Here is a 27,975-nt window from a genome sequence, read left to right as displayed (position 1 = left end):
TCTGGCTCCCAAGAGCCTTTACTGAGACGTATTTAAAACATTTCAGTCCGAGATACAAACAAACTTCAGCTCAGTTGACCCGCTGATAGATGAGCTGGGTAAAGGCTTCACGGTGGTAAAAACACTCCCCACCTACAGTGACATCAAAATAGGTTCCCGTCTAACGCAAGGGTGAACATACTCAGGGTCTCTGTCCCATCTTCTTCAGGGTTCGATTGAGCTAGAAGAGAAAGAAAAGCAAAGTTACAGATGGGGTTTTCACAAAATCTTCTCCTGTGGTGTGCATGATCACCAGCTCGACTCCCGGGCAGCCTGACGTCAGGGAGGAGAGTCTCTGATGTGGCCCGAGTGTCCACTGTGTGCGTAAAGACCAGGTTAGCTCCTCCACCCGACACTCATACGGCCCCTACAACTCACGCAGATTGTTCTTCCACCTGCCCTTCACACTCAACACACACACACTCCACACTGCCCCACCCACGTTACAGACAGGAAAGGGACTCCGAGTGGCTAGACTTGCCAGGGCTGTATTATTATCCCACAGGAGGAGCCTGGTGGCACGGGCCACAGCATAGCAGTGACCTCTGCTGGAGGACTCAAAACACCAAGACACAATGGCTCCAGCTACAGCCACAAAGAAACCCACACGCTGTGTGTTCGGCCTCACACACAAGACCTCTCCTAGGGCAAGATGCGGACTGCACCGAGTCTGTCAAAGCAGAACTTCCTGTCCTCTGCCTGCAGGAACTGGCTGGACCTGTCTAAGTTGGAGAATAACTGCCAAATGGGGAGCGATGGCTAAGAGCAGGCAGCAAATCCACCCATATTAGGAAATACCAGGGAGGGAGAGGAGAGCTGGCCACCCGCAGAGGGAGATCTTGGAAAGAGATGCTCCCCAGAAGGCTGACACAGCAACTCCAACAGGCCCGACCCACTCCCCAACCCCAAGCAGCCAGCCAGTCTAGCTCAGAAACTCAAAGGGCCAATTTCAGGCTTTCTTGAAAACAGATGAGAAATAAAAAATTTAAAACTCCCCACCCAGTTCCCAACCTCTGTCCCCAGCCCACACACCACTCTCTCAGTCCTCTCACCTCCTCAAATTTGTGAATCTGCCGGATGAAGAAATCCCCATAGCGCCTGGCAACCTTGGTGTCTGCGATGTGGATCATGTCCTGTGGGAAAAGCAGAGTCAGAGAAGTGAGGCAAAACCACTACGGACCTGCAAATCACCAGGAAGCCAAGTGCTAGCTACACCCCTACAGTGCTTTAACGGGGGTGGGGGGCAGACGCTGGAAGAGCATTACCAGTTAATTTCTTCTTTTCTAGATGGCTGATTTTTATTTTCTTCTTGTTAACTCATTTACTTTTATTCTCCAGTCTTTTGAATGAACACGAATCTTTTGCAATAAACATTTAAAATAGCATTTCATTGTCATACACTGTTGATAAGAGTGCAAAGTAATCCAGATTTTACATTTTAGTTTTTTGCCCAAAATCTTTCGTTGAACACTGCTTCACTTGTAAACTCCTACATACTCTAGGTTAAGATTCCAGAACTTTCTGAATCTCTTTGACAGGCTTTTTTCAAGTCAAGGATGAAAAAAGAAAAGCCAAAAAAACCGTAAAGCAGCATTTTGCCAAAGATGAACCAGAACCAATAAGAGGAACAATGATTAAAAAAAACACATGTAATCAAAACCTTTTCGATCTAAGTCATATTACTAATATTTTAACATATTAATTTAACCTGAATATAACCTCATAACAAAATTTTTCTTTTAGTAAGCAAATTGCTAATTCTTGAGAAGTGTTTTATCAAAGACTATCCAGAGAGTCAGGACTCGTGCAGCTGGGTCACTAGGTGAGGACAGAGGGCGTGCAGGTTTGTACGCCAAAGGACGAGCGTATGTCAGGCCCTGAGAAGCAGCTCAAAAGGAATTTAGGTCTTTCCCCTGAGACTGCAGGGGAGACAGTTTTGATTTTTAAAAGCATGATTTTAAACAACATTGAAAAACTGCCACTACTGACGTGTTTCTACTTTCGGTGAGTCTCTGAGCTACGTTCTGCCAAACAGGAAGTCTTCCAAAAGCCATAAACTCCAAATGAGAGCATTCGGTTTAGCAGGATGAGCTTTCAAAAACAAAGTACCCAACCTGGCCGAGCAATCCCACAACCAGGTGTGCACTCGAGAGGATGCTCACATGAAACCCTGCACGCAAATGTTCACAGCAGTGTCATCCACAACAGCCCAAAGCTGAAAACAGCTCAGCTGTCCATCGACTGGGCAACGAATGGATAAACAAAATGTGGTGTATCCATACAGTGGAACGCTCTTCAGCCGCAAAGAAGAGAGTCCTGACACATGCTACGACCTGGATGAAACTTGAAAACATGCACAATGAAGGAAGTCAAACACAAAAGGCCACACAGTTTATGGTTCCATTTCTATGAAATGTCAAGGATAAACCAATCTACAGAGACGGAAAGCAGGTGAGTGGTCTGCCAGGGACTGGGAGAACGCGGGGACTCGGAACGACTGCTGATGGGTAGGCAGTTTCTTTCTGTTGTGGAATTAGATGTGGAGGTGGTGGCACAACGTTGTGAATATACTCATCACGGAATTGTACCCTTCGAAATGGGGAGGTTTATGTTATGCAAAGTATATCTAAAAAAACAGTCAGAAAGGTATTATGTTTAGACCAACACACTTCCTGAAAACAACTACAAATGCAGGATAATTTTTTAAAATCTCCTTATGGCATCAAGGGGTGAAAAGAGAAGGAAGAACTGTTTAAGAGAAAACAGAAACCATTCTAAGCAAAGCACAGAAGCCTCCTCTGCCCTGAGGGCATTTGCTAATTCTGGGAAACTTGGGCAGCGGGGACAAACCCAGGCCAGCCTAACAGAAGACCCTCCTTGTAATGCTGGGATCTTCAAGGGCTGAACCCTCAAGCTAAAGGTGAGCCAGAAGTGAACTGCCATCCAACTCCTGACATCAGGCAAAGGTTGCCAAGTGGAACAGGGATAGAAAAGAAAAAAGAGACCCATCCCCAAGACCTCAGAAACACAAGGCAACTCTTCTGACAATCCGTTGCCTGGGCTTGTTGGCTGGCTGGTCCAGGGACCTCACAGGCTGTGAGCTGCATCGCTGGTGGTCCCAGACCAATAATATCACCAGGCACCTTGCAAGGCAAAAGTTCCGTTCTAGAGGAACAAGGAATGAATCTCCATCCTAGGCTTCAAAGAACGCCAACAGTGTCTCAGGAACAATGAACCATGAGTAGTAAAAGATAACCAAGCACAAGGAAACGCTGCACCATGAGTGAAAAAAAATTACAGCAAGCAAGAAATAGAGCTGAAGAGATTAGAGATAGAATGATTGATCAAATGAAAATGATCCATAATGGAGGAGACAAAACAATGGAAGAAGGATTTAAGAGACATGGAGGACAGAGTGAGGTCTACCAAAAACTCCAGAATGCGGAGAATAGAGCAGAAATAATATCTAAGAGATACTAAGAATATTCTAGAAGAGATGAAAGATTCAGTCTGTTGATTTTAACAGACTGTTGTGAGTCCACATCAGGGTTCCAAATATGTCTGAATAGAACGTTTTCTTTACTTGTGAGTGTATGCACGTGGGCGAAACAAAGAGGGGACATGGTATTTCATGGAAAGAACTAGGAGTCCAGCATATTTTAAGTTTGAAAAAACTCACTAAGAAAACAAAACGACTTAGTTCTTTAAAAAACCTCATTAAGAGACTAAAATGTCCAACTTGAAATTAAAGTCCAACAGTGAAAATCAACACCTCCTCAAGCCCACCTCTCCTCCTGAGAGAAAACCACTATATTGCTTGCGCATCCTTCCAGAAATAACTGTGCATGTAGAACAACATATGAATGGATCTCTTAAAAAAAAAGAAACCTTATTTGAACCATTGACAGCCACTCTATAAAACCATATGTGTACTTCTGTAATAGGCAAAACCACCCAAATGTCCATCAACATAAGAACGGAAAAACTGCGGTCAATAACTGCGGGAGAGGTTGGACTATCACAGAGCAATAAGCACGAAGTGAGTAATACACCTGACAATGCTGGACGGCGACTCTCTCAATATAATGCGGAGCAAAAGACGACAGACACAAAAAGAGCACAAACTGATAATTCCGTCAAATGAAGCTCAAACCAGGAAGCACTAACCTAGGGTGGCACAGGTCAGGACAACGGCTTCCCACTCGCTAAAGTACTTTCAACAGTCTACAAAGCACCCCCCCCCCCCCCCACTTCTCCAACCTCATCTCCTGCCACAGCCTCCACTCTCAGGCTACTCCAGCCACACTGCAACTGTCCCTCAAACACACTGCACTTGCTCCTGCCCCAGGGCCTTTGCTCTGACTGCTCCCTCTGCCTGGAATGCTCTTCCCCCGATAACTGCTTGGCTAATTTCCTGACCTCCTTCAAGTCTCGGCTTAAATTTCACTTTCTCCACAAAGCCTATCCTGAGCATCTTACCTAGTACTGAGACCTGCGCCTTCCACCACCACTACCCTCACCCTGTAGCACTTGGCAACTTCTAACGTACCACGTGATTTGCTTAATTATAATGTTTACTGCCTATTCTTTTTTACAGTAGAATATCAGCACAAGGGCAGAAATCTTTGTTGGTCTTACTCACTGATGTATCCCAAATGCCCAGAACAGGGACTGGAAGACAGTGGCGCTTAAGAAACATTTCGTGCTGAACAGGTAACAGAGTGCCCCAGAGAACCGAGCTCGGGGGGCAGCCATACCTTATCGATGTAGAAGTCAACCTCGGAGGCTGACTGGAACTCGCCGTCGAGGGCAGAGATGCCACTGGTCCACACCAGGTTCTTCATCTTGTGTTTGAAAACAAGCAGCTGGATGCGGAACTCCTGCTCGGTGAGGTCTAGGAAGCCGGCCAGCTTGGCCACGGGCATGGTGGTGTAGAGCTTGAGGAAGCTGCGGATGGTCGAGAGCTGGGCCTGCTGCTGCACTTCATCAGAAAACACCTTCAGCTGCTGCAGGAAGGGCTCCTTGTGGTAGTTGGGGTGCACGTTGTCGTAGTTGGGCACTACAGGCGACAGGAATTTGGGGCAGGAGTAGCTGAAAAGCTCCTCATAGACCTGCGGGTCACCTTTCTGCATGCGTAGCATCTTGTCGCCGTATTTCTCCCGCAGCTGGAGGTGAATGCTCTCGTCTATACGCATGGGGTACATGGTGAGGGCGATGGCCAGCAGCGCGTGCATCTGCTCATTCTGCTTGTTAATCTGGGGGCGGGGGAGAGAGATGGGTGCAGGGTCAAACGCAACCGGCCTTCTGAGGTCCCCACTGCCAACACCGCCCCACCATCCTCCCAGGTACACTCTGCACAGATCTTAGATCTCTCCCTTTGTCCTACACCAGCCAGTTAACTTTCCCAATGTCTCTCCCAATCCTTCCTCTAGCTCTACTCAACTTCTGGCCTAGTTCCAGGTCCTCCTGAGTTGTCTCCTGGATTCTTTACTGGTACCTCTGTCTCAGTCTCTCCAGTTCATCCCACACAGCACTGGCAGGTCAATCCTCCTAAACTGGTTATGATCAAGTCACCAAGAAACCTCTGATGGCACCTCAGTGCCTACAGAACAAAGGCTAAGTACCTTATCCAGGTAATGAAGCTTACCCCAGAATCGACTAGTCTCCTGCCCTCTGGCCAAAATGGCTTACTGTGCTGCTGCATCACCGTAGTTCCACGTCCCAACGCCTTCGCGCTGCCTGAACACCTCCTCCCAATTCTCCGCGCACCTTACACTCAGCTCAGCTAAACACCCACAGCCCAGTGAACACTCAACAAATCATTGCTGGATAAATAAATGTAGGCACTCTTGGGGGATAAAAGTGAAACAAAAGGCACTGTCCTCATTGTCAAGCTGTCAACAATCTGAGGTAACACACATAACTAAAAACACTCTTAAGAGTAAGCGAGTCATTAAGAAATCACGGTGTTGAAAAAACACACAAAACAGCAAAATTTTGGACGGTGTTTACCAAAAACTGTTGTCCTAGGTGTCAAGGGCTCAGCTGGTCAGAAGCCCCCTTACCATCTCATACTTGTACGTGGTCCTCTGGAACATGCTCTTGGTCCTCTGGATGTAGAGGAGGATGTTTGCAAAGACGCGGATGGCATCCTGATAGCGACGCATCATCAAATACGCAAAACCAACGTAATAGTACGTGGTGACCTGGCACTCGGGCACACGGGAATACATGCTCTGCGGAAGGGGGTGGGAGAAGCATCCATGAGTCCCAAGACCAACTCATCCCAGATAGGATCTGAAAGTCAGCAGGGCCTGGCGTCAGCGGAGGTGGAGGCGCTGCAGAGGCCCTGAAACACCCGGAGGAAGCCCTGGCTCTGGAGTCAGAGGCTCTGAGTGCAAATCGTGAGTTACGTGACCTGAGGCCTCCATTTTCTTAGCTGTAAGAGAAAGGGACTGGACCAGGAGGGGCTAAAATCTCTCAGCTCTAAAACCTTCTACATCTCGTTTTTGTATTCTTCCTTGCTTTCTTTCTACTCCTTGCTTTTTCAAATAAGCATTATAAAGGAATGGAGAGAGAAGACAGAAAGACAGACAGACACACATCAAATAAAAAGGTACCGACTTTTCTGTGGCGAGGAAAAACCACCACAGCTAGTCATAGCATGGCCATCTTAGAATGAAGTCTTCTCTTAATTCTTTAGGACTAGTGAAACCTGAAGAGTGAAACCTGCCGTTATCGTCTGTTTGGAAGAGAACCAAACGATTGCTGAATATGCTAAGTGTTATTAAGCAGCAGAGAGAAACTACCTTGTCCAGGTTCAGACTTTCACGGCAATGCTTTCCCCAGTTCTTTTCTCAACTTTCACCTGGCCTGGGGAAGGGTCCCCCTCCTCCTTCCTGAAGTTTGTCCTGAGAGATCAGAGGTTCTCTAGAAGCAGACAGACTTTCTGGCTCCGGGAAGGTGGGCGGGGGAACCGGTAATTACCTTCTTGTTCAGTTCAATGTTCTCCAGCACCTTGATGGCCTGGTAGTAATCGCCCAACAGGGAGTGCAGACGCAGAAGCCCCACCAGGCTGAAGTAGCCAAGCATCTTGTAGAGGGAGTGCCGTCCATACTCCCCAGCCACACTCTCGGGGTCACCTGAGAGAGATAGACAGTGAATGCTCAGCTGCGGCAGGGGAAGGCAGGCAAGCCCGGCCCTGAAACGTCATTCAGCAAGCTCTTCCCCTGCCACCAGCCTCCAAAGCTTCCTTCCTGCAACAACTCTGCCTTGGAAAGAAGAGGAAACAGCATGCCTGGCCTTACGCAAATCTTAAATTTACCAATAGTTGCGCAGAGGATGACAGCTTTTTGCTGGGGGGAGAGGGGGTTGTGATATAAAAAAATTTTTTATATTTTCAAGTACATGCGGAAGCCTTCCGGTTTGAAGCTGATTTGGCCTGAGCTTTATTTAAATGAAGAAGCCTAACTTACGACCTGTCACACACTGTCCGTCTGCTTTAACTACGGCAGAGAATGTACCCTCTGAAGATGGGACCACTGCCCTGCCTATGGCGCCAGGATCACATGAAGGAACGCTGTGCGTGTGTCAGTCTGACGACCATCTCCCTGAAGGAAAGTGTCCGTCACGCTGGCTGGATCTGTGCTCTGAAATGGTAGACAGCTGTGCTGAAAACTGCTCTTCTCCGGAGAGCTCTTCCCTCATGAAGGCTGACTCCTGGGCTACGGTCCTTTCCTTTGCAATACAATGATCACTGGGGTCGACATTTCCAACACACTTGAGAATACCAGAGCCCCTCTTATCAGTAACGGTTACTCATCAAGGCCCCGCCTTTCAGGAAATTCATGAAATCAAAGCTGTTTTCCTAATAGCATTAAGATGCTATTTGCTTTTCTCACTGAGTTGACATTTGCCCTAATGATGCAAAAACAATGCTGGGCAAAACTACTGGCAACTTAGCATAACTCGGGCAGTGCCATCAAACTGTACTAGCAGTTATTGTATTCTTAACCACCACACACTTGCAGCGAAAGAACCAGCCACTTTCCCCACAAAACAATATTTTTACCTGAATGACTGACACACAAATGATGGTTATTTAGATTTGAGTATTAAGCAGACATTTTCTCACAAATCAACTAAGTGAGCCTGTTACACTTCAATGAAGAAAACTGCTATTTGCTGCCAATGAAAATTTGAGCTTTTAAGCAAAAATCAGAATTTTATAAAACATATATCTGCCACTATGAGCTCAACAGCTTCCAAATAAAGACTTATCTGACGAGGCTGATGGCAAAAATAACAGAAGTGGTTTTTAAAAACTGTAGATAAAAAAAAAAACTTCAAAAAAAGTAAATAAAAAATTTAAAAAAGTAAAAACTGTATAATAAAAATGTGTCAATATTTAGAAAATCTTTATAACTCGGTGAACCAGTATTTTACAAAATCATGCATGGGTAGAAGACGCATTCAGGCTGCAGGACAGACCAATCAACTTTAATGCAGTCACGGGCCGCATGACGACGTCTCAATCAACGGTGGACCACGTATCCGGCGGTGGTCCCATAAGACCAGCACCATAAGGCCTAGGAGTGTGGCAGGCTATAGCATCTGGGTTTGTCTACGCACACCTGATGACGTCACACCACGACGACGTGGCCTAACGACGCATTTCTCACAGAAGGTACTCCTGTCATTAAGCAGTGTGTGACCGTTGAACACAGCAGAAGTTCACTGATGAGGTTTCAGATTCCTCACTGCAACCACCCTGCACGAAACTACCACTTGTCAAGCTCTGATGTGCTATCAAAGGAGAACATGGCACTACCTGAAAAGGCTGGTAAGATGCTCCTCCCTTTCCCAGCTTAGTACCTGAGGCCACATGTCCCTCACGTACGTCAACCAAAGCAGAATGTTTCAACTGACTGAGGGCAGCAGCAGCAGGAGAACCCAGCTCTCTTTCAAGAAACTGGACGCTAAAGAGATCTGCAAAAACACCACTCTTCTCACTGAAAAATTTGTTACACAAACTTTGTGATTTTCAGTCTTTTAAAAGTGTAACATGGTCCTGACACCCAGAAGTTTGAGAAGTGCTTATCTAAACAAAGGCCCTGGAGACACAGTAGAAATGTTTACACATGCAGATCGCAGAAATGCTGGATCAGCCTGTCAGCCAACAGACCGTCAGGGCCAGCAGCCCCCGACAGCAGCCCCGGCTACCGCTCACGGCCAACACCACAGAGGAGCAGCCTGAGAGGACGACTCCCGCAGCCTCTGTCCACCTGGAACAGACGGCAAGCAGCACTCACCTCCACTTGTGTACACCTCCAACTGCCGGTTGATGTTGGACTTGTCTACGAGGGAATGAAGGACATTGAGGACACTGTGAACATTCCAGATTTTGGGATTGGAACGAAGAAAGTCAATCTCCTCCTCTGACTTCTTGGCGGTCTTACAGCGGTACTGACTAAATGACTGGAACTGTTGAGGGAGAAGGCAAAGATGCAGCAGATGCAAAACTCAGTGCCAGCCCAAGCGCACAACCCCGAAGATGAGGCGATGCCTGGGGCTCTGGACCAGAGAAGGTGAGAGTGAGACTACTAGTTCTCATGCTAAATCGTTCTATGCACTACTTGTTTTTTCACAGCTATCTTTGATTAAGCTGTGAATTTTGTTCATTACTGAATATGTTACTCATTCCACAGCTAAGTAAAAATCTCTAAGATGAGAGGTAGTTTTTGAAAACAACAGTCAATTTGGAGTCAAATACAGCCTAAAGTCACTTAATGTCTCTGGGCTTCACAATGCAGTCAACTTGGCCACCAGAATCAGGCGGCTGTAACAAATCTGTTCATACTGGCCTTGCCGTGCCACGGTCAGGATTATGAATGATGACACGGTGGAGATGGCATCTTGCTTACCAGAGCTGCCCATCAATTCACCTGGGACAGAAACCCAGTCTGAGTCACCTCTGTGCCAACCACAGCCTGGGCAAGTGGAAGGCACATATGGGGACATAACACAGGTATTTTTGGAGGACAGTGGTTTTATCTGGGACCAGAATCAAGCCAGCCCCATCATTCACCCAAAGAGCGCAAGAGACCTACTTACCTACCTACTCAGTCAGAATTTTTAAAAGTTCCTTCGTTGATTCTGGTGCGCATGCAGGTTTGAAAAGCAGTGACCCAGAAATCTCAATCCTAAACGACCTAAGATTGCTCTTCAACTCTAAAATAGCCTCTTCCTCTAAGAGTGCAAGAGAAAAAGTTTCCAAATTGACAGGGAACAAAGAATAGTATCCAGAATACAGACGGAATTCTCATAAGTCAATAAGATAAGATAATTCAATAGAAAAACGGACAAAGGATACTGATGATCATTTCAAAGAAAAAAAGGACTGGTCACTTAACAGGGAAAACGCTCAATTTCTTCAGATATCAGAAAAATGCAAATTAAAATGAGATTATCATTTTTTTTAAGAAAGCTATTTTTTATTTATTTTATTGATTTTAAAATTTTTCCTTCTTGTCCCCAAAGCCCCCCAGTACATAGCTGTGTATTTCAGTTGTGGGTCCTTCTAGTCATGGCACGTGGGATGCCACCCGAGCACAGCCTGATGAACAGTGTTAGGTCCACGCCCAGGATCCGAACCTGCGAAACCCTGGGCCACCAAAGCGGAGCACGCAAACTTAACCACTCAGCCACAGGGCCGGCCCCAAGATTACCACTGCTTAAATTAGACACACCGATAACATCTAGCATAGAGAACTTGCTATCAAATGCTGATGGTAATAGCATAATTTGATACAGCCTTTTTGAAAGGGGAATATATTACTATATGTTAAAATTCAAAGTGATTGAAATGTTCTGTATCTTGCGTGTGGTGGTGTATACATTTGTCAAATCTCATCAACTATACACTTAAAATCTATATATTTTATTATTTGCTAATTATGACTCTATAAAGCTATTTTAAAAAATTTTAGAGCCAGCCCTAACAGCCTAGCGGTGAAAGTTCAATGCTCTGTCTGCTTCAGTGGCCCAGGATTGCTTCCTGGTCATGGAACCACACCACCTGTCTATCAGTTGCCATGTTGTGGCAGTAGCTCACATAGAAAAACTAGAAGGACTTACAACTAGGATATACAACCATGCACTGTCGCTTTGGGGAGGAAAACAAAGATTAAAATAACTGTAAAAACCAAAGATCTTTCCACCAACAATTCCAGTGATTGCTAGAGACAGACCTATGCATAACACACACAAGGAAATCCACTAGGCAGAAAGAGCAAGAAAGAGCAAGGCAGATTCTCTGTGTAGAAGTTGTAAGTGTTCCAAGTCATAACCAGTGACAATACAGTACGATACCACTTTTTAAATGATGTGTTTTTATATGTACACGCTTATGTAAATGCCTGAGAAACATTAATGTGGTGCCTATCTTTCCAGACAATAATCGATGCCTCTGCAAAGGCAAGGCAAGAAGACGTTTTTACTTTATCTGCAGTTTGAAAAAGAAAAAATCTTTCATCAGTAATAACACATTCATAAATTACTTGTATCAAAAATAAATGAAAGAGTAGCGGGAAAGAGGCTGCCCTCCCTCCCTCGCATCTACCTGGGCAGGAGGAATCATGCCCAGCCCTCGCTGGTCAGTCTTTCTTGGAAGTGGGAGCACTCTAAGCCCCTTAAGAAGGGAGCAGCAGCTAAACCCAGGGGATTAATGATTATCTTAAGAAGGATGATCCTCCTCGACTTGCTCTGAGTCCATGAGACTGCCAATCTCCTAAAACAAGAGGCTGACACAACCCAAGGAGCCAGAGGGGCAGACAAGGCCAGTGTGGTTTGCCGCCTTCGCTGCACAAAGGCAGTGAAGCGTCATCTTGAGCAGGAAGCCTCTTTCAAAAAGAACCCAGGAAGGTTTTCTCAGCTCACTAATCACAATTATCAGCACTTCGTATTCACAAAGTCTCTCTGGTCCACGGACCTCAAAGTTTTATTCAGAAACTGATTTCTCCTGAAATACCCACTGAGAGCTAGACCATCTCCGTAAAACACAGGGAAAGTGAACTTTTCCAAATTCAATCATTTTATGTTTTTTAGTCTATATTATATTTTTAAAGAGTAAAACTGGGCTAAAAGAAAGTGGAGACGAATGATGATGACAGTGACCTCATGAACACCAGGCATCCCCCGTGCAGCCCCGTGGCAGGCACTGCACTAAGCACTCCATGCGCAGCGCCCCAGTGCTCCTCCCAGGACTCCGCTGCAGAGGAACCAAGGCCCAGTGTGGTGAAGCAACTCGCCCTAGGCCAGGGATAGCGGACAGCAAGAGGACATGCACCCCCAGGCCCCAACTGCTGCATTTTTACATCTAGCACGGTTCACAGTGGAAACCCCAGCAGCACTCTGCAGTAGGTGACATTTCCGTTCTGACAGTAACAGCTGTTTCACTCTGATCTAGCACATACTCAAGGAACCACTATCACCATCGAGACACAGAACATTTGTTTTGTAGGTGAGGAAAGTGAGGCTCGGAAAGCTTCAATACATGTCACTGTTACAGAGCTGCCAGGTGGCAGCCCCCACACCAGCACCCACTTCTGACTGACTCCAAAGCCTATGAGGCCTGCTTCTCCCTGCCAGACCATCTCTCCAGGTCAAGTAAGAACTTGGTGAGAGCCCGAAGTTCTACTCTCCTCACTTCCAAGTTCCTATCTGGAGCTCTTAAGCCTCACTGGCTCTTCAGAAAACCATGACTTGGGAGTCCTCCACCATGGGACATTTCACACTACGATGGACACATTTTTATACCATATATCTTTTTGGTTTTTGGTAAGGAAGACTGTCCCTGAGCTAACATCTGCACCAATCCTCCTCTATTTTCTATATGGGACGCCACTACAGCATGTCTCGGTGAGGCATGTGTAGGTCTGCGCCCAGAACTGGAACCTGCGAACCCCGGGCCACTGAAGCAGAGCGCACAAACTTAACCACTATGCCACGGGGCAGCCCCTCCGTGCATCTTTGTAACAACACAAACAATGGTAACAACCGCTCCTAGTTTGGAGCAGTTATTTCAGATTAGGCCAAGGCTGGTCAGACACCTGATAGATGAACTCATCGATGATATCCCAGAGCCACTGGTTGGGCAGTTCAAGGGGAGCAGGACCATCAGCATCTGTGCAAGAGATCACAGTAAAGCTAAACTCAAAGCAGGGAGTGTGCCCGTTCAGTAAGGTGTAGAACACCTTTTCTAGTTTCCCTCTTAAGGACTATGAATCACAAGACTTCCCCTCTTCCCACCTGCACATTAAAATTCTGCTAAAAAGAGCTGGAGGCCAATACTACACCTCATGACAACCTCACCCCTCGGCCAAACCTCAGACTCACTAAGAATGTAGTTGAAGAGATTGCAGTAGTTGTAATAGGATTCAAACCTCTGTTCCAAGGAGGGTCCTCCCTGTAAAGAGAACAGTAACATCAGGACACAGATACTCAACTTCAATGTATTTTTACGGTGACAGATGGTAAGTAGACTTATCATGCTGATCATTTCATAATGTATATAAATATCAAATTACTATGATGCACACCAGAAACTAAGGATATGTTATGTCAATTATCCTTTAACTAAAACAAAAAGGTGTTTTATTCATGGCCTAACATGACTAGTGAAAATAAATACATGAGTCGATCTCTGCTCTCTCCTTAGTATGCAAAGAGCATCAAGTGAGAGGAAGGACAGTAAGTGCTACAGCAGCTCAAAAGGGCACTGAACACCCCCCCACAACAGTCAGGTTTTAGGGCAACAACCTTAACCGACAGTCAGAGAACAGCCATGCAGGGCTGGTGAAGCAGAGGAGAGGCGGGAAGCTGTTTCAGGAAGACAGTACTGATGAAGGCAGAGAGCTGAAAGCACGGCGCTTAAAGGTTGCAGGGTGAGAGCAGACAACACTACACTGGGCTACAGTGGACACGAACAGCCTGGAACGCAGAGGTCTTTCAGTGCCAAACGACATTCCAGTCCAGGGCGTCCGGAAACCCACCATCACTTGTTTTTGTAAATAAAAAGCTTAACTTGGACACAGCCATGCATACTCACTTTCTATGGCTGCTATATGGGCACAGCTGAATAGATTCGATAGAGACCATCCGGCCCTCACAGCCAAAAATACTTACAACCTGGCCCTTTACACAGAAGGATGCTGAGCCCCAATCTAAACTGTATGTTGCTGGCACCTGAAAATCACTGCAGGTTTCTGAGCTGGGGAACAACATGACAAGTGGTGTATCTGTGATGGAACAGAAAGAACAGTGCTTCGGAGTTTTAGCCCCACAGCTTACTAACTGTGGGGTTCTGAAAAGATATTTAATCCCTTTGTAAAATGAGACTATGCAGATTCAATGCCTAATATAGAAAATGCTCTTTCGATGAAAAATCTACCCCCCTCCCCGCCCCTGCCCAGGGTTTTAAAATTCATTGTGTATATGAAAGTACCCCCAAAGTAGCTGGCAAAGAGTTTAAGGGATCAATAAACTTCTGCTGAATCTTCATGCACAGACCAGAGGGAAAATGAGAGGAAGCAGCTACCCTGAAGGCTCTGATGCCATGGCCTTCGCAAAGCAGCCATGTTACACAGGCTGCCAGATTCTTGGCCTAGCCCACAAAGCACCTGAGCCACGGCACTAACGGCAGGAGGGAACCTTTACTTTCTATCAGCCAAGGCAGTCAGAGCTCTCACTGGGATGCCAGAAACACATGGCCCCCTGCATTTAGCAACAGGAACTCCTCCAGCTACCACCACCGATGATGGTTCCTATGCCAAGGCAGGAGCTCTAATCAGGTCAAGTGGTCCTCAGGAGACGAGAGGTGAGTAACTGTGAGAAGCTGGGACCTTCGTAAGTGGAACACTCTTAAGGCGACATTGTGGGGCCAGTTTCCTTCATGTACACATGCACACACAAGCTCCAACAATTAATGTGTCTCCGTCAAGGATCAGGCACCAGATTACAGCAGTGAACAAGATCAAATCCATGCCCTGGGGGAGATCACCGTCTAGTGGGGGAGGCAAACAAAACCAAAGAAATAAGTAACACACTGGATAGTGCTATGTGCTCTGAAGTGCCACAGAGCATGGCAAGGAGCCCAAGGAAGGAGAAAGCTGTGGGAAAAGAGACTGAGAAGGGAGGCAGGGCCAGATCAAGCAGGACCATGACTAAGACTTGGGATTTTATTCTAAGTATGACGGGAAGTCTTGATAGGACTGTGAGGAAAGGAGCGACTTGATGAGACTACGTTTCACAAAGCTCATGCTAGTCCCTAGGTTGAGATTAATCTTAACTGGACAAGAGTGAAAACTCAGACCAGGTGAGTGGCTACGCAGTAGTTCAGGCAAGAGATGATGATGCCTCGAAGTGGCATAGCAGCAAGAGAAATGTCAAGAATGACACCAAGGTTTTCAGCCCAAGTAACTGAGTGAATGGTGGTGTCATTTAGTGAGATGAAGAACAGGTTTAGAGGGAAAATAAGAGTTCCGTTTTGGGCATATTAAACTAGAGATGACTATCAGACAACCAAGAGGAGATGCTGAGCAGGCAAGTGGATATACAAGTCTGGATTTGGAGAAATTGGGCCTAAAGATAGAGATTATGAAGTCACTGGTGTATATAAATAGTACAGATGGTATCTTACGAGATTTAGGGCACTCTAAAATTTAGAAATCAGGAAGAGAATAATTGAGCAAATGCCCGAAGTTGGAGGAATGTGGTAGAAAGAACAACGGTGTCACAATAAGACAGGCCTGGGTCCAAGGAGTTTTGCCACCTGCTGGTTGAATTTGAGAAAAACCAACCCTTTGCACGTCGGTTTGCCTGCTTTGCAGGATCACTGTAAGGATCAGAGATGTGTAGATGTGTGCCAAGTGCCCAGCTTTGCGTTCGGCACATCGTGACAGATTTATGCACAGTTCAGAGGGCAGGAGGCTCAAGAGCAATGCACTGAAGGAAGAAGCAAGGGCACCGCAGGCAGAGGCAGAGGAAGGTGCTTGGGAACACACTATCGGGATGGTGGCCTGCAACCCAGTGCACGTGGTAAGGGCCCAGTCAAGAACTGTGGGGACAGAGAGATTAAAAAGGAGAGACATGCCATGCAGTGTTACTGTTTGTCTGGAACAGATATCCAGCTTTCTGGGTTCGATCATTCCCTCTGTCATTTCTTAAAAGAACGCTCAGAAAACACGCCAACCACTCTTGGGCACCGAACCAATATAAACGAACGACTGTGTTCCAGGGACAAAAATAGCAGAGAGTTTAAAAAACTGACAGCAACATTTAGATACTCACACTGACTTTGGCATATATGTGCCTGTAGTATAATTCTTTGTACAAAATCAGGAAGACAGCATCTGAAAGAGATGGCAGAGGAGTGCTTTAGCAATCCACAAAACTAGCGTCTTCTGGAAGTTTTAGCCCTTTGAGGAGAGTTGAAGGGATAAATGTGATTTCAGAGACTAAACAACATCTAAACTCCAATGCTTACACCCCAAGAATACACGCAACAAGAAAATTCATTTCTCACTTTACTCTGTCAACCTCATCTTAATCTCATTCAGACCCATTTCCCTTCGCCATTTAGAGACTCTTGCCACATATCTGCTTAAATAAACCAGCACATAAATAGTAATAGCTCCATAGAAGGCAATATGACACTATCTATCAAAATTGCAAATACATGGATATCTTGGACTTAGAAATCCTATTTTAAGGAATTTAGCCCAATAATACAAGTGTTAAAAAGAAAGGAGGGGAAAAAAAGGCATCTCTTTGGGTACTGATGTTATGCAGAAAAGAGTTAACAAAGCAGGCCTGAGACTGCTATCCTTGGAAAGGCCTGCTAGTAAAGTGGGTCCCTGTCTGGCATCTGGGAACCTAGATTCCAGGAGGGCTCCCACCACCCTGATAAGGGTGTTCTGCTGTGCCTAAACTGTGTGTGCAAATGTGGTTTAGGCTGAACACCCGCTTTCCTTTCTGGGAATCTGGAATTTCGGTGCATGCTAGGCAGAGGGTGCGCCTAGATCACCAGCCGCCAACCCCGTGGACACAGAGTCGGTAATAAGCTTCTCTGGTAGACAATTTTGCACACATGTTGCCACAATTCCTTGCCCGAGGCATTAAGTGCAACCCGTGAGCCTCCACGGGAGAGGACTGTTGTAAACTTGCGCCTGCTTCCCTCTGGATTTCACTGCAGGCGCTTTTTCCCTCTGCTGATTTTGCTCTGTATTCTTTTGCTGTAAACGCTCACAACTGTGGGTACAACTAGACGCTGAGTCCTATGAGTCCTCTTAGCAAACCATCAAACCTGGGGGTGGCCTTAGGAATCCTGGAGATGCACAATACTCTCCAAAAATATAATAAATTTTAAAAATGGAAAGAAAGGGGCAATTAGTCTATGTAAAAAAGGAACAAAAGAGTCATTCCTATTTGCTTACATATGCATAGAGAATAATGGGAAGGATAAACAAGAAAATGGTAACACTAGACGGCTCCAGAGAGAAACTGAAGACCTGTTGAAGCAAGTGGGGAGGGCATCTTCTACCAAATCTCCTTTTATACGGAGTCCTGTGAATCCCCACCTGTGTCAAAATACGTCTTATGGGACTCCTGTTGTTCTTAACATACACAATATTACATTCTTTACAGGCAAACAGGCTCTATAATATAGGCTCTATATTAAACACAGAATAAAGTCTGAGCAACATAACATTTCTTTCAGAAATTCTAAACCTACGTAATGATGATGATACTGATAATAAAGTAATAAGTGTGCAAAAATGTTGGCTAGGGGGCCAGCCCCATGGCCGAGTGGTTAAGTTCATGTGCTCCGCTTCAGCAGCCCAGGGTTCACCAGTTCAGATCCTGGGTGCGGACCTACACACTGCTTACCAAGCCATGCTGTGGTGGCATCCCACATAGAAGAACCAGAATGACTTACAACTAGGACCTACAACCAAGTACTAGAGCTTTGGGGAGAAGAAACAGAAACAAAAAACTACATCAAAAAAAAATGTTAGCTATAACAAAAGATTCATACATTTAAAACTACAAAACACTGTTGAAAGAAACTGAGGACCTAAATAAATGGGAAGACATCCTGTGTCCATGGATTGGACTTAATGTTGTTAGGATGGCAATAGTCCCCCAAATTCGTCTTCAAATTAACACAATCCCTATCAAAATCCCAGCTGGCTTCTTTGCAGAAATTGACAAGCTGATCCCTTACACTCACATGATAACCAATTTCGACAAGGTGCCAAGACAATTCAATGGGAAAGGATTGATCTTTTCAAAAACTGTGCTGGGAGAGCTGGATATCCACATACAAAAGGATGAAGTTGGATCCTCCTACTTCACAGCATATATAACAGATCCCAGCAGAAAGGGAAAGCTGGGAGGAGGTTAGAGAGCCCATTCCAGAGTGACCATAACCACCCCCAAATCACAGAGGGAGTGGAAACAAATCAGGACCAAGATCTCGATTTCTGCTTTCGTCACGTGAGAGATCTGTCCTCTTCAATGATTCAGCCTTCATTCAACAAGTTATTTACTAAGGATTTACTACATACCAAGCCCTGGAGAAATAAAAGGGTGAACGAAACAGACACAGATCACCAAGCTTTCCATGATGCCCTGTCACAGGATCCCATCCAGCACACAGGACACAAAGAGCTCACACCTACCGTTGCCAACCTGTGGAGCAATGGCTTCAGCCTCAGGCCAAGGTGTATTCTTGAAGAATCTTTCTGTCAGCTTGGTCCAGCTGAAAACCAAGAAGAAAAATTCTAGAACTCCAAAAGAGGAAGGACCAGAGGAAAGCAACCCTCACATTTTACAGAGAAGGACTCAGGCTCAGAAAGGAGAAGATGTCACAGAAACAGAGCCAAGGTCAGAGCCTTCCAAGTCTACAACTTTCCTCAACCCAACTCTGTACCTCAGACAACCTTTCTTAATACGTAGAACACTCCTTTTCTCTCAGTTAAGCGCCCACCAAGCTCTTCAGGATCGTCCCCTGCCCTGTATCATGGACTCCAACCATATTTAACAGCTTGCTGTCCCCAGATTTGAGAACTACTTTTTAGACACTCCCACCCCTCTCCCTTAGCAGTCCTGTGGCCACTTGCTGGAGCTCTGTGCCTACACCTCCTCTCCAAACACGGACACGCAATCAGTGTGTTGTCTCATGCCACAACGGACCTAGGGCATCCAACCCAAATGCTGCTGCCCAAGATGCTGCCCAACCTTGCAAGAGGTTTCTGTTCCTTTCAACCTCCCCACTCTCCAAGCCCCACCTTCCCCTCCTCTTCGGCTCTCAGTGCAGCATGGAAAATGCTCAAGTCCCCCTTCAACATACAGAACAGAAAGTGTCTCAAGGAGCCCATGAGTCCTCTACACTTACCAATTCCCTTTCCTCAACCCCAATTTCTTGCCTCAGCGTCACCTGGCTTCTGCCTCTACCACTCCACTGAAACTGACCTTGCTGAGGTTACCAAGGACCTTCTAAAACACCAAATTCAACCAGCGCCTTTCTCATCTCCACCTTGCTGGACAGCTAATATCTGCTGACCATTCCCTTCCTCAAAGTCTCTTCCCTCTGCTTTCTGTGACCCTTCTTTCTGCTGATTTACTGCCTATTTTTCTGAGACTTCTCTTTGCTCATTTACACTTTCTGCTGTCTCCTTTACTGTTTCCTCCTTCGTTGCCCACAGCCCCACAGGAACGTATTTCCCAAGATGCCAGCCGTTCTCACCCACATTCTCCTAGGGACACATCTACCACAAGCCTGGCTTCGACTGCTGTCTCTATCCGCCTGCACTGTCCAATACAGTAGCCATGGCCCACATGTGACTAAACAACCGAGTTTCATATTTTAGGTAATTTTAATTAAATTTAAAAAACAATACTTAACTCAGTTATTGGAAAACTTTAAAGTATATTTGGAACAAATCGGGTATATGAATCTACTTTTCCAATTGTAAATGTTATGAAACCTAAAAAGATCAAGTATTTCTCGTGCACACAAACTAAGATGTGCTATAAACGTAAGATATGGGATTGAAAAGGCTTACTACAAAGAGAAAGTAAAATATCTCATTAATAGTTTAATACTGGGGCTGGCCCAGTGGCGCAGCAGTTAAGTTCACACGTTCTGCTTCAGGGGCCCAGGGTTCGCCAGTTCGGATGCCGGGTGCAGACATGGCACCGTTTGGCACACCATGCTGTGGTAGGCGTCCCACATATAAAGTGGAGGAAGGTGGGCACGGATGTTAGCTCAGGGCCAGACTTCCTCAGCAAAAAGAGGAGAACTGGTAGCAGATGTTAGCTCAGGGCTAATCTTCCTCCAAAAAATAAAGTTTAATACTCATTATACGCGGAAATATTTTAGATATATTGGATTAAATAAACCGTTAAAATTAATTTCACCTGCTATGCTTTCAAAACTGTAGCTGATAAAAAAATCCTAATTACATCAGGTAAGCATTATTTCTATTGGACAGCACTGCTCTATATACTTCTAACCAGAAAGACCTGGGGGATGAAGGAAACACAGGACAGGGGTTAACTCCTAGTCACTGACCCAACAAGCCTTTAGCTATTTGCTATTTGTAGAAATTCTACTTCTTTGGTGAAGTCTTTCCTGACTATCTCAACCCTGACTGGCCTGTCCCTTCTCTAATGCCCATTTTACAAGGGCAGTCCCCTCAAAACAAGAAGCAACCACTCAAAGCTTAGCTCACCCTGTTATGCACTGAAAAGCTGTAGAGCACAGTCCAGAAATGAGGCTCCAGTGTCAGACTGTGCAGGTTCAAAACTCAGCACACCCACTTAACTAGCTCTGTGACCCATCCTTTCTGTGCCTTGTTTCTTCATCTGTAAAATGAGGAAAACAGGGGCCGCCCCATGGCTGAGTGGTTAAGTTCGCACGCTCCATTTCAGCAGCCCAGGGTTTCAGTGGTTCAGATCCTGGGCACGGACATGGCACCGCTCATTAAGCCATGTTGGGGCGGCGTCCCACATGCCACAACTAGAAGGACCCACAACTAAAATATATAACTATGTATTGGGGGGGATTTGGGGAGAAAAAGTAGGGTAAAAGAAAAAAAAAGAAGATTGGCAACAGTTGTTAGCACAAGTGCCAATCTTTACAAAACAGAGGAACACACTAGTACAGTAGTCCCCCCTTATCCGCAGGGGGTATGTTCCAAGATTCCCAGCAGATGCCTGAAACCGCAGACAGCACCAACCCGATGTATACTGTACTTTTTTCCTACATATGCCTACCTATGATAAAGTCTGCTTTACATATTAGGCACATTAAGAGATTAACGATGAGAACAAGAATAAAACAGAAAAATTCTAACAATACACTGTAATAAAATTTACTATAGATCTTAGCAACCTCAGTATACGAGTTTTTTTCTTTCCTCAAATCCAGAACTTTTGTACTTTCACTTAAAGCACTTCACGGCTTCTCTTTGGCATATCTGGATTGCCAACATCACTACTCTTGCATTTTGGGGCCATTAAGTAAAACAGGAGTTAACTGAATACAAGTACTGTAATAAGAAAACTACGAAGTAACTAACAGGCAGGTAGCATATACAACGTGGATACACTGGACAAAGGGACGATTCGCGTCCCAGGAGGGAGAGTGCGAGATTTCATCAAGCTACTCGGAATGGCATGCCATTTTAAACTTATGAATTGTTTATTTCTGGAGTTTTCCATCTAATGTTCTGGGGCCACAGCTGACTGCAGGTAACTGAAACCACAAAAAAGGAAACCGTGGATAAGGGGAGGCTACTGTACCTACTTCATAGGGTTACTGTGAAAAGTAAACGAGAAAATACGGGAAAAGCAACCTAAACATTGTCTGGTATATACTGATTATACACACTAATTGCCATTGTAATTATTGATACTGACATTATCTTAGGCCTTGTACACGTTCTGGGGATACAGAGACCAACAAAATAGCACGTCCCTAGCCCCAAGGAATGACAGAAAACCCTTGGGCACTCTCTTTACAGAAAAATGATTAAACATCACCCCTTTTTAGGGGCAGCATCACTAAGCCAGTTCCACCCAAAAAGAGGTTATTTCAGCCAGCAGCTAGTACCTGTTTTCATAGATGTCCTGGATCTCATACACTTTCTGGTCAATGACATCACTGGAGACACGACTGGCCTGTAGCTCATACACCTTCTGGTCAATCAAATCCGAGACGGTTTTGTGGAAATACTGGATGAAGTTTTTGATCACTTCGGGGATCACCTGATAGGTCTGCTGTTCATACTGACGTTCGTAAGCCAGATCCTGCTTTGGGTCTCCTAGAGGTTGGATACGATACCTTACAACGTGCTTTCAAACCCAGATGGATGACGTAGGAAAAGGGCAATCCCATCCCCCAAACTAAAGTCTATAAAATCGGATATAATTCTGTTTTAAACACTCATAGAGATGTATCCTCCTCAAGTCACTCCCAACCTCATCACCTTTCTTTAGAACATTTACCACTACTCAAAGTTATTTGTTTACTTCTTATGTTTCCCCAACAAGAATCTAAAGTCTACGAGGGCAAGAACCTTGTCTATCTTGTACCCTCAGAACCTAAAATAGTTAGGGTACGTCAGAAGAGAGAGGAAGACTGGAAGACCGTGGGAAGGGAGAGTAAGTAGGAGGCACTTAATACTTTTTGAATGAATGATTGCCATTTTCTACCTCTATGACCCAATGCAAGTTACTAAACTTCTCTGTGTTCACTTTTCTCATCTGTAAAATGGACATCACATTAATTTACGTACTTTATAGAACTGTTGTAAGGACTAAATGCAATACTTCACACAAAGCGCCCAGCACAGTGCAAGTGCTAAGTCAAGCCATGTCCCTATGACATTTCAGGAAACCTCAAATACCTTCCAAAGAGAGTCCATTTGGACTTGGTTTGAATCACTTTAATTTTTCACAACAAGCTTTTCTTCTTCGGCTAATAGCTTAAATAAGAAAACCACAGCCAGGATAGCAACCCCTCTCTTCTGAGACTTTGAGGTGGACCATGAAAAAGGCCTGGTTTATTAGGCTCTATATCACCCTTCTGCAGAGAGCTAATAACCAACTCCAAACATGGACCATCAAGAAGCAGTTTTAAACAGGTGCGCGTCAGAGCTGTTCCAAGACATTAACAAAGGTGCCAGTCCCTACAAGTGCCCAGCTAGCCAGCCAAGCCAGTGGTCTCACCTGTATGCATATCATAGTCGCCCGGGTAAGCATAAGGATCATAGGCAGCCTGTTAACGAAAGAGACAAAGACAATAAAAGTCACCAAATCGTGAATCCAAAACGCTCTTTCTAGGGCCTATGTGCCAAGCAGGTTACTGAAGATACAAAAATGGGTAAGACACAGTCCCTGCCTTTGAGGACCTCACACGCCTGCAAGAAAAGGAAAAACAGACAATGACAACACAACGTTACGGGTGCAATAAGGTAAGCAAAGCACGAGAGGCCGTGGGAATCAGCGGGGTTTGACCAGACGGAGCCCAGACCACGAGAAGAGCTCAGTTACAGAAACACAGAACCCCATAACCAGCTTCCGTCCCGGGTCCTGGGAAAGGAGAGGACGAGGGGACCGGCGCCGCGAAGTGGGCGGGCAGAGACAGGACTGACGAGGAGCCGGCAGCAGCACGCGGGCCGCGCAGGCGGGGAGGCGGACCGGACCTGGTCGGCCCGCCGGGGCTCCCAGGGAGGCCCGGACACCGGCTCGCCGCGGAGCCCAGCATCCAGAGAGCCCTGCCCCCACCGCGGAGCCCAGCACACCCTTAGGCCCAGGTTACCTCGGACTCGTAGTCATCAGCCGGATAAGACATGGCTGCGGCGCTCGCGAACACCGCGGCAGAGACCGAAGGGACCGCCCCGCCCCTGTGTCGTGAGGCCGGAAGTTCAGCCCCACCAAGGCCTGCCGGGAAACCGGAAGCCCTTCCAGGGCCGCCGGCAATCTCAGACAGCCACGTTAGGAAGGACAAAAACGACGAACACCTAAACTTTTCTTCCCTTTTCAAATAGGGACTTTGCCTGGAAGGTGACTCTACAGTACTTGCTTAAGTTCAGAAGTAAAGACATGAAATAGTTCGGCATAATAAGGGATGGGCAGAGTAAGAGAAACCAGAAGTAGTGCCACACAAAAGATGGCTGACAACTTTCTCGAGTCCACTTCTCGCGTGAAGGGAAATTCAGCTATGCAGGGGCCTGATGTTGGATTTAGATGTAAGCGGCTTGCCTGCGGCGAGAAATGTCTTCAAACGTTCTGGCCTCAAAAGACTAAACTTACTGGCGTAAAAGTTGAGACTCAGTCCCATGCAGTGAGACGGCATTGAGAAAAGGCGCCTCCCGACTTTGGACATTAAGGTTGGAGCAGGCAATGATGTGGCCAGCTGTGGTGTGAGGCCCTGTTGGGAGTCCTGGGACCCAGCCGTAAGGCCGTGAGCGTCCAGCCTCTGGGTGGTGTTCGGAATCCTCTGTGGTGTGGGTTCGCGTCCCGGGGACTCGCTGGAGTTAGGGACGGGGTTACAAAACAAACCAACACAAACTCGTATGTGGTCAAGGGCCTTAGTTTAGGCGTCTTCCCCTCCACAACACCTATTGGAAATCTGGGTTCCAGTCCTTCTTGCTCTGCCACTGACTTGCTGTGTGACCAGGAGCGTGTCTCACGGTCTCTAGGCCCCATCCTCCGCCAACTCTTGTCACACAGCCTTCCTTGCTTTTCCCAGCGAGGCACACTCCGCCTGCTTGGGGCTTTTGCATTCACATTTACCTGATCTAGATTCTAGAATGCAGATGTTCCAGATAGCCGCAAGGCTGGCTCCATCACCCCCTTCAGTTGTTTATTCTGATGCCAGCGACTCAGAGCATCCTACACTTTTAGAATTGCAACGTCCCGCCCCAACTCCATGTGCCGCATTTTTACTTTGCCTTCCGCCTTTGCATCATCACGGAAAAGTGAGACCAAAAGTAAAACTTGAGTTCGTGGAACTAAAGCTTGCGTTTAGGGCCCCTCGATTCCCTGGGATTCTTCCATGGCTCAAGGAGGGCCCCCAGCAATGCGCTCACATGGTCCTATGTTTCTGTAAAATTTGCGAAAGTAATATTTTTACTGCAGTCGCTTAAAACCGCTCTCTCTACTTAGACTTCCCCTCTGTCATGCTTCCTCTTGTGTTTAATGGCGCTTGAGATCCAGCTACAGGAAATCCAGTTGGGAACATTTGAGTTCAGTAGAATATATTTATGCCATACTCTTGGGAGTATAGCTAAGTTATTGCTGGCCTTCTGAGTGTAGCTATACCTCCCATCCACTGTGATGAGTGAGTGTCCTCAATGAAAGGAGTATTTAAGGTGAATCAGAGTACTAGAAAGCTTGAAATTTTACAGTTCATATGTGACAAAAATTTGATACAGGTTGCCCCCAACTTTGACAAAATTCTCAAAATGTTCATGACAAGGGGCCACCTGGTGGCGCAGCGGTTAAGTTCGCACATTCCGCTTTGACAGCCCGAGGTTTACCGCTTCAGATCCTGGGTGTGGACATGGCACTGCCTGGTAAAGCCATGCTGTAGTAGGTGTCCCACATATAAAGTAGAGGAAGATGGGCATAGATGTTAGCTCAGGGCCAGTCTTCCTCAGCAAAAAGAGGAGGATTGGCAGTAGTTGGCTCAGGGCTAATCTTCCTCAAAAGAAAAAAAAATGTTCATGACATTACTAAAAAGGAATTGTGAAATTGGAAGTTTTTCAAAATTATCCATAAAAAATTTGATGGAACAAGCTAGAGGAAAGGCTAAATTTTCTTTCCATTCTCATTATGAAAAATGATGATATAAAATTGTTGGCATATAAAGAGGCGATCAAAGCATATTCCGCCTAAAAAAGAAAAATTATTATAGGGGTGTTTAAGAAAATTAACAAATATATTTCTTTTCTGGATTTTGTTGATGTTTGTATTGTCAGCTTTTAAAAATTACAAATTGCAATTTGTAATTGCATGATTTCTCCCACAATTTGTGTTGTGATTTCTGGTTCTGAATAAATATTTTCTTTCCTGCCTAGTTTCTGTCTTGCAATTTTCTAGTCTTTATTCTTCATGTAAGCTTCAGTCACCAGAAACATGGATCCCTTATTTACAACCATCTAATATATATTTTATTTATTTATTTATGACTTTCTACCTCTTCCAGAATGCACACTAACTTAGCGATTAGTGAAGGCTCTGAGAGGACTTTCCTCACCAGCTACTCCTTCTCACTTTCCTTTGTTGGTTGCTCTTCCTCTCTCCAATCGCTGAGTAGTGGACTGCCCCTTCTCCCTGGGCTTGCTCTTTTCTCCATCTACCTTCACTCCCTGGGTGTCTCATCCGTCCGGTAGTTTTAAATATCATCCATCTGCCGTTGACTCCCCACGTTTATGTCTCCCTCTGGACCTCACCCCTGAAGTGGCCTCAATGGCCCGTGTGAGTACCCACATCTCTAACAGTCACCTCAAACTTAACACGTCCAAAGTGAGCTTCTGATTTTCTGCCTCCCCCTTGTTCCTCTCACAGCTTTCCCCGTCTTAGTTAAGGGTGACTTCATTCTTTCAGTTGTTGGGGCCAAAGCCCTCAGAACCACCCCTACCTTGACTCTTTCTCACACCACACGTTCAGTGCATCTGCACTTTGTTAGCTGTGCCTTCAAAATATTCCCAGACTCGCCATTCTCACCACCTTGTCTCTATCATTCTCGTCCAAGCCACCGTCATCTCACTTATATTCTAATGGCTTCCTCACCCTTCCTGCCTCCAATTCACAATCCGTATTTGTAGAATTGCGTTTGAATTCAAACTTAGGCCATTGCTTGGCAGCACATTAAGTCTGCTTGGAAATGCGACTTTGACCCGAAAGCAGCTGGAACCCCATTACAGACTCTGAAATGTCTGAGCCCCGGGTGTTTGATTTTGCAAGGCTCTCTGTTAATGGAAGCAGTACTTCAAAGGGAAAAAAACTGTGGACAGACCAAAGCTCCCAGAATAATTTTACCTGGGAGAGTTGCCGAGAGGATTTAGCAGCTGAAAAGCTGCCCTGTTTCTCTTGATCTTCTTTTGCCTGGGATTTGAGGCAGGAATCTCTGACTCAAAATCCATTAGGTATGTTTTACGGTCTGCCTGGGCTTTTCAGCTGGGTCCATTTCAAGCTGCACTCCCCAAGAACCTGGTGTGTGTTCATAGTTTACATCCCGTCCTGTTTGTGTCACTCCCCTGAGTGTGATCTCACCCCTCTTACTGCAGCCCTGTGTGGGCCCTGGGAGAGCATGGCTCAGTCTTCACAAATCACGGCTAGAAGCCTCCTTAGGCATCATCTGGTCCAGGAGTCCACTAGATAGAAAAAAACTGAAGCAGCGGGCTGCTTCCTGACCACATGTTAGGCTGTATCCCTTCTTTCACCATAAATGCTGAAGACTCTTATTCTTTCCTACAAATAAATATTCAGTTGCTTTTCTGAAAACACAGGGCCCTCTCTCTGTAGTCTAAAAGATCAGTTAAAATTGTCAAATAGTTAAAAATATAATTGCCATGTTCTATATCTTGATAGGGGTGGTGGGCACATGAGTATATACATTTGTCGAAAATCATTGCCCTTGGGGCTGGCTGGGTGGCGTAGTGGTTAAGTTGGCGCCTGCTGCTTCAGCGGCTGGGGATTCGCAGGCCCAGATCACAGGCACAGACTAGCGCTGCTAGTCAGGCCACACCATGGTGGCATCCCATGTAAAGTAGAGGAAGATTGGCACAGATGTTAGCTCAGGGCCAATCTTCCTCACACAAAAAAAATTTTAAAACGATAAAGTTGATTTAAAAGTTATAA

At 45.8% G+C, this 27,975-nt stretch overlaps 1 protein-coding gene across 1 annotated transcript; it reads right to left on the bottom strand.

Moving 5' to 3' along the window:
* On the bottom strand, nucleotides 1-24,330 carry EIF3L (eukaryotic translation initiation factor 3 subunit L). The gene is made up of 13 exons (XM_001501206.7): nucleotides 23,927-24,330; nucleotides 23,335-23,383; nucleotides 22,217-22,427; nucleotides 18,780-18,859; nucleotides 16,387-16,448; nucleotides 13,435-13,504; nucleotides 13,149-13,222; nucleotides 9,351-9,522; nucleotides 7,027-7,181; nucleotides 6,105-6,275; nucleotides 4,797-5,294; nucleotides 1,092-1,172; nucleotides 1-220 (listed from the first exon to the last, which is right to left on the bottom strand). Exons 1-13 carry the CDS (start codon nucleotides 23,957-23,959, stop codon nucleotides 182-184), a joined length of 1,695 nt encoding a protein of 564 aa, XP_001501256.1. The 5' UTR covers nucleotides 23,960-24,330; the 3' UTR covers nucleotides 1-181.
* Nucleotides 24,331-27,975: the final 3,645 nt, after the last annotated feature.

Source organism: Equus caballus, chromosome 28 (assembly GCF_041296265.1).
Source record: "Equus caballus isolate H_3958 breed thoroughbred chromosome 28, TB-T2T, whole genome shotgun sequence".
Lineage (NCBI taxonomy): Eukaryota > Metazoa > Chordata > Mammalia > Perissodactyla > Equidae > Equus > Equus caballus.
The sequence above is the reverse complement of the archived record's forward strand: the minus strand, read 5'-3'. Positions and strand labels throughout refer to the sequence as shown.

Excerpts from the sequence above, each read along its gene's own strand:
- EIF3L (XM_001501206.7), bottom strand. The coding sequence starts at position 23,959 with ATGTCTTATCCGGCTGATGACTACGAGTCCGAG. Across the intron at positions 9,523-13,148 it reads TCGATGAGTTCATCTATCAG|TTCCAGTCATTTAGTCAGTA; the intron begins GTGTCTGACCAG and ends CTCCCTCAACAG. Across the intron at positions 5,295-6,104 it reads CCACGTACAAGTATGAGATG|ATTAACAAGCAGAATGAGCA; the intron begins GTAAGGGGGCTT and ends CCCCGCCCCCAG.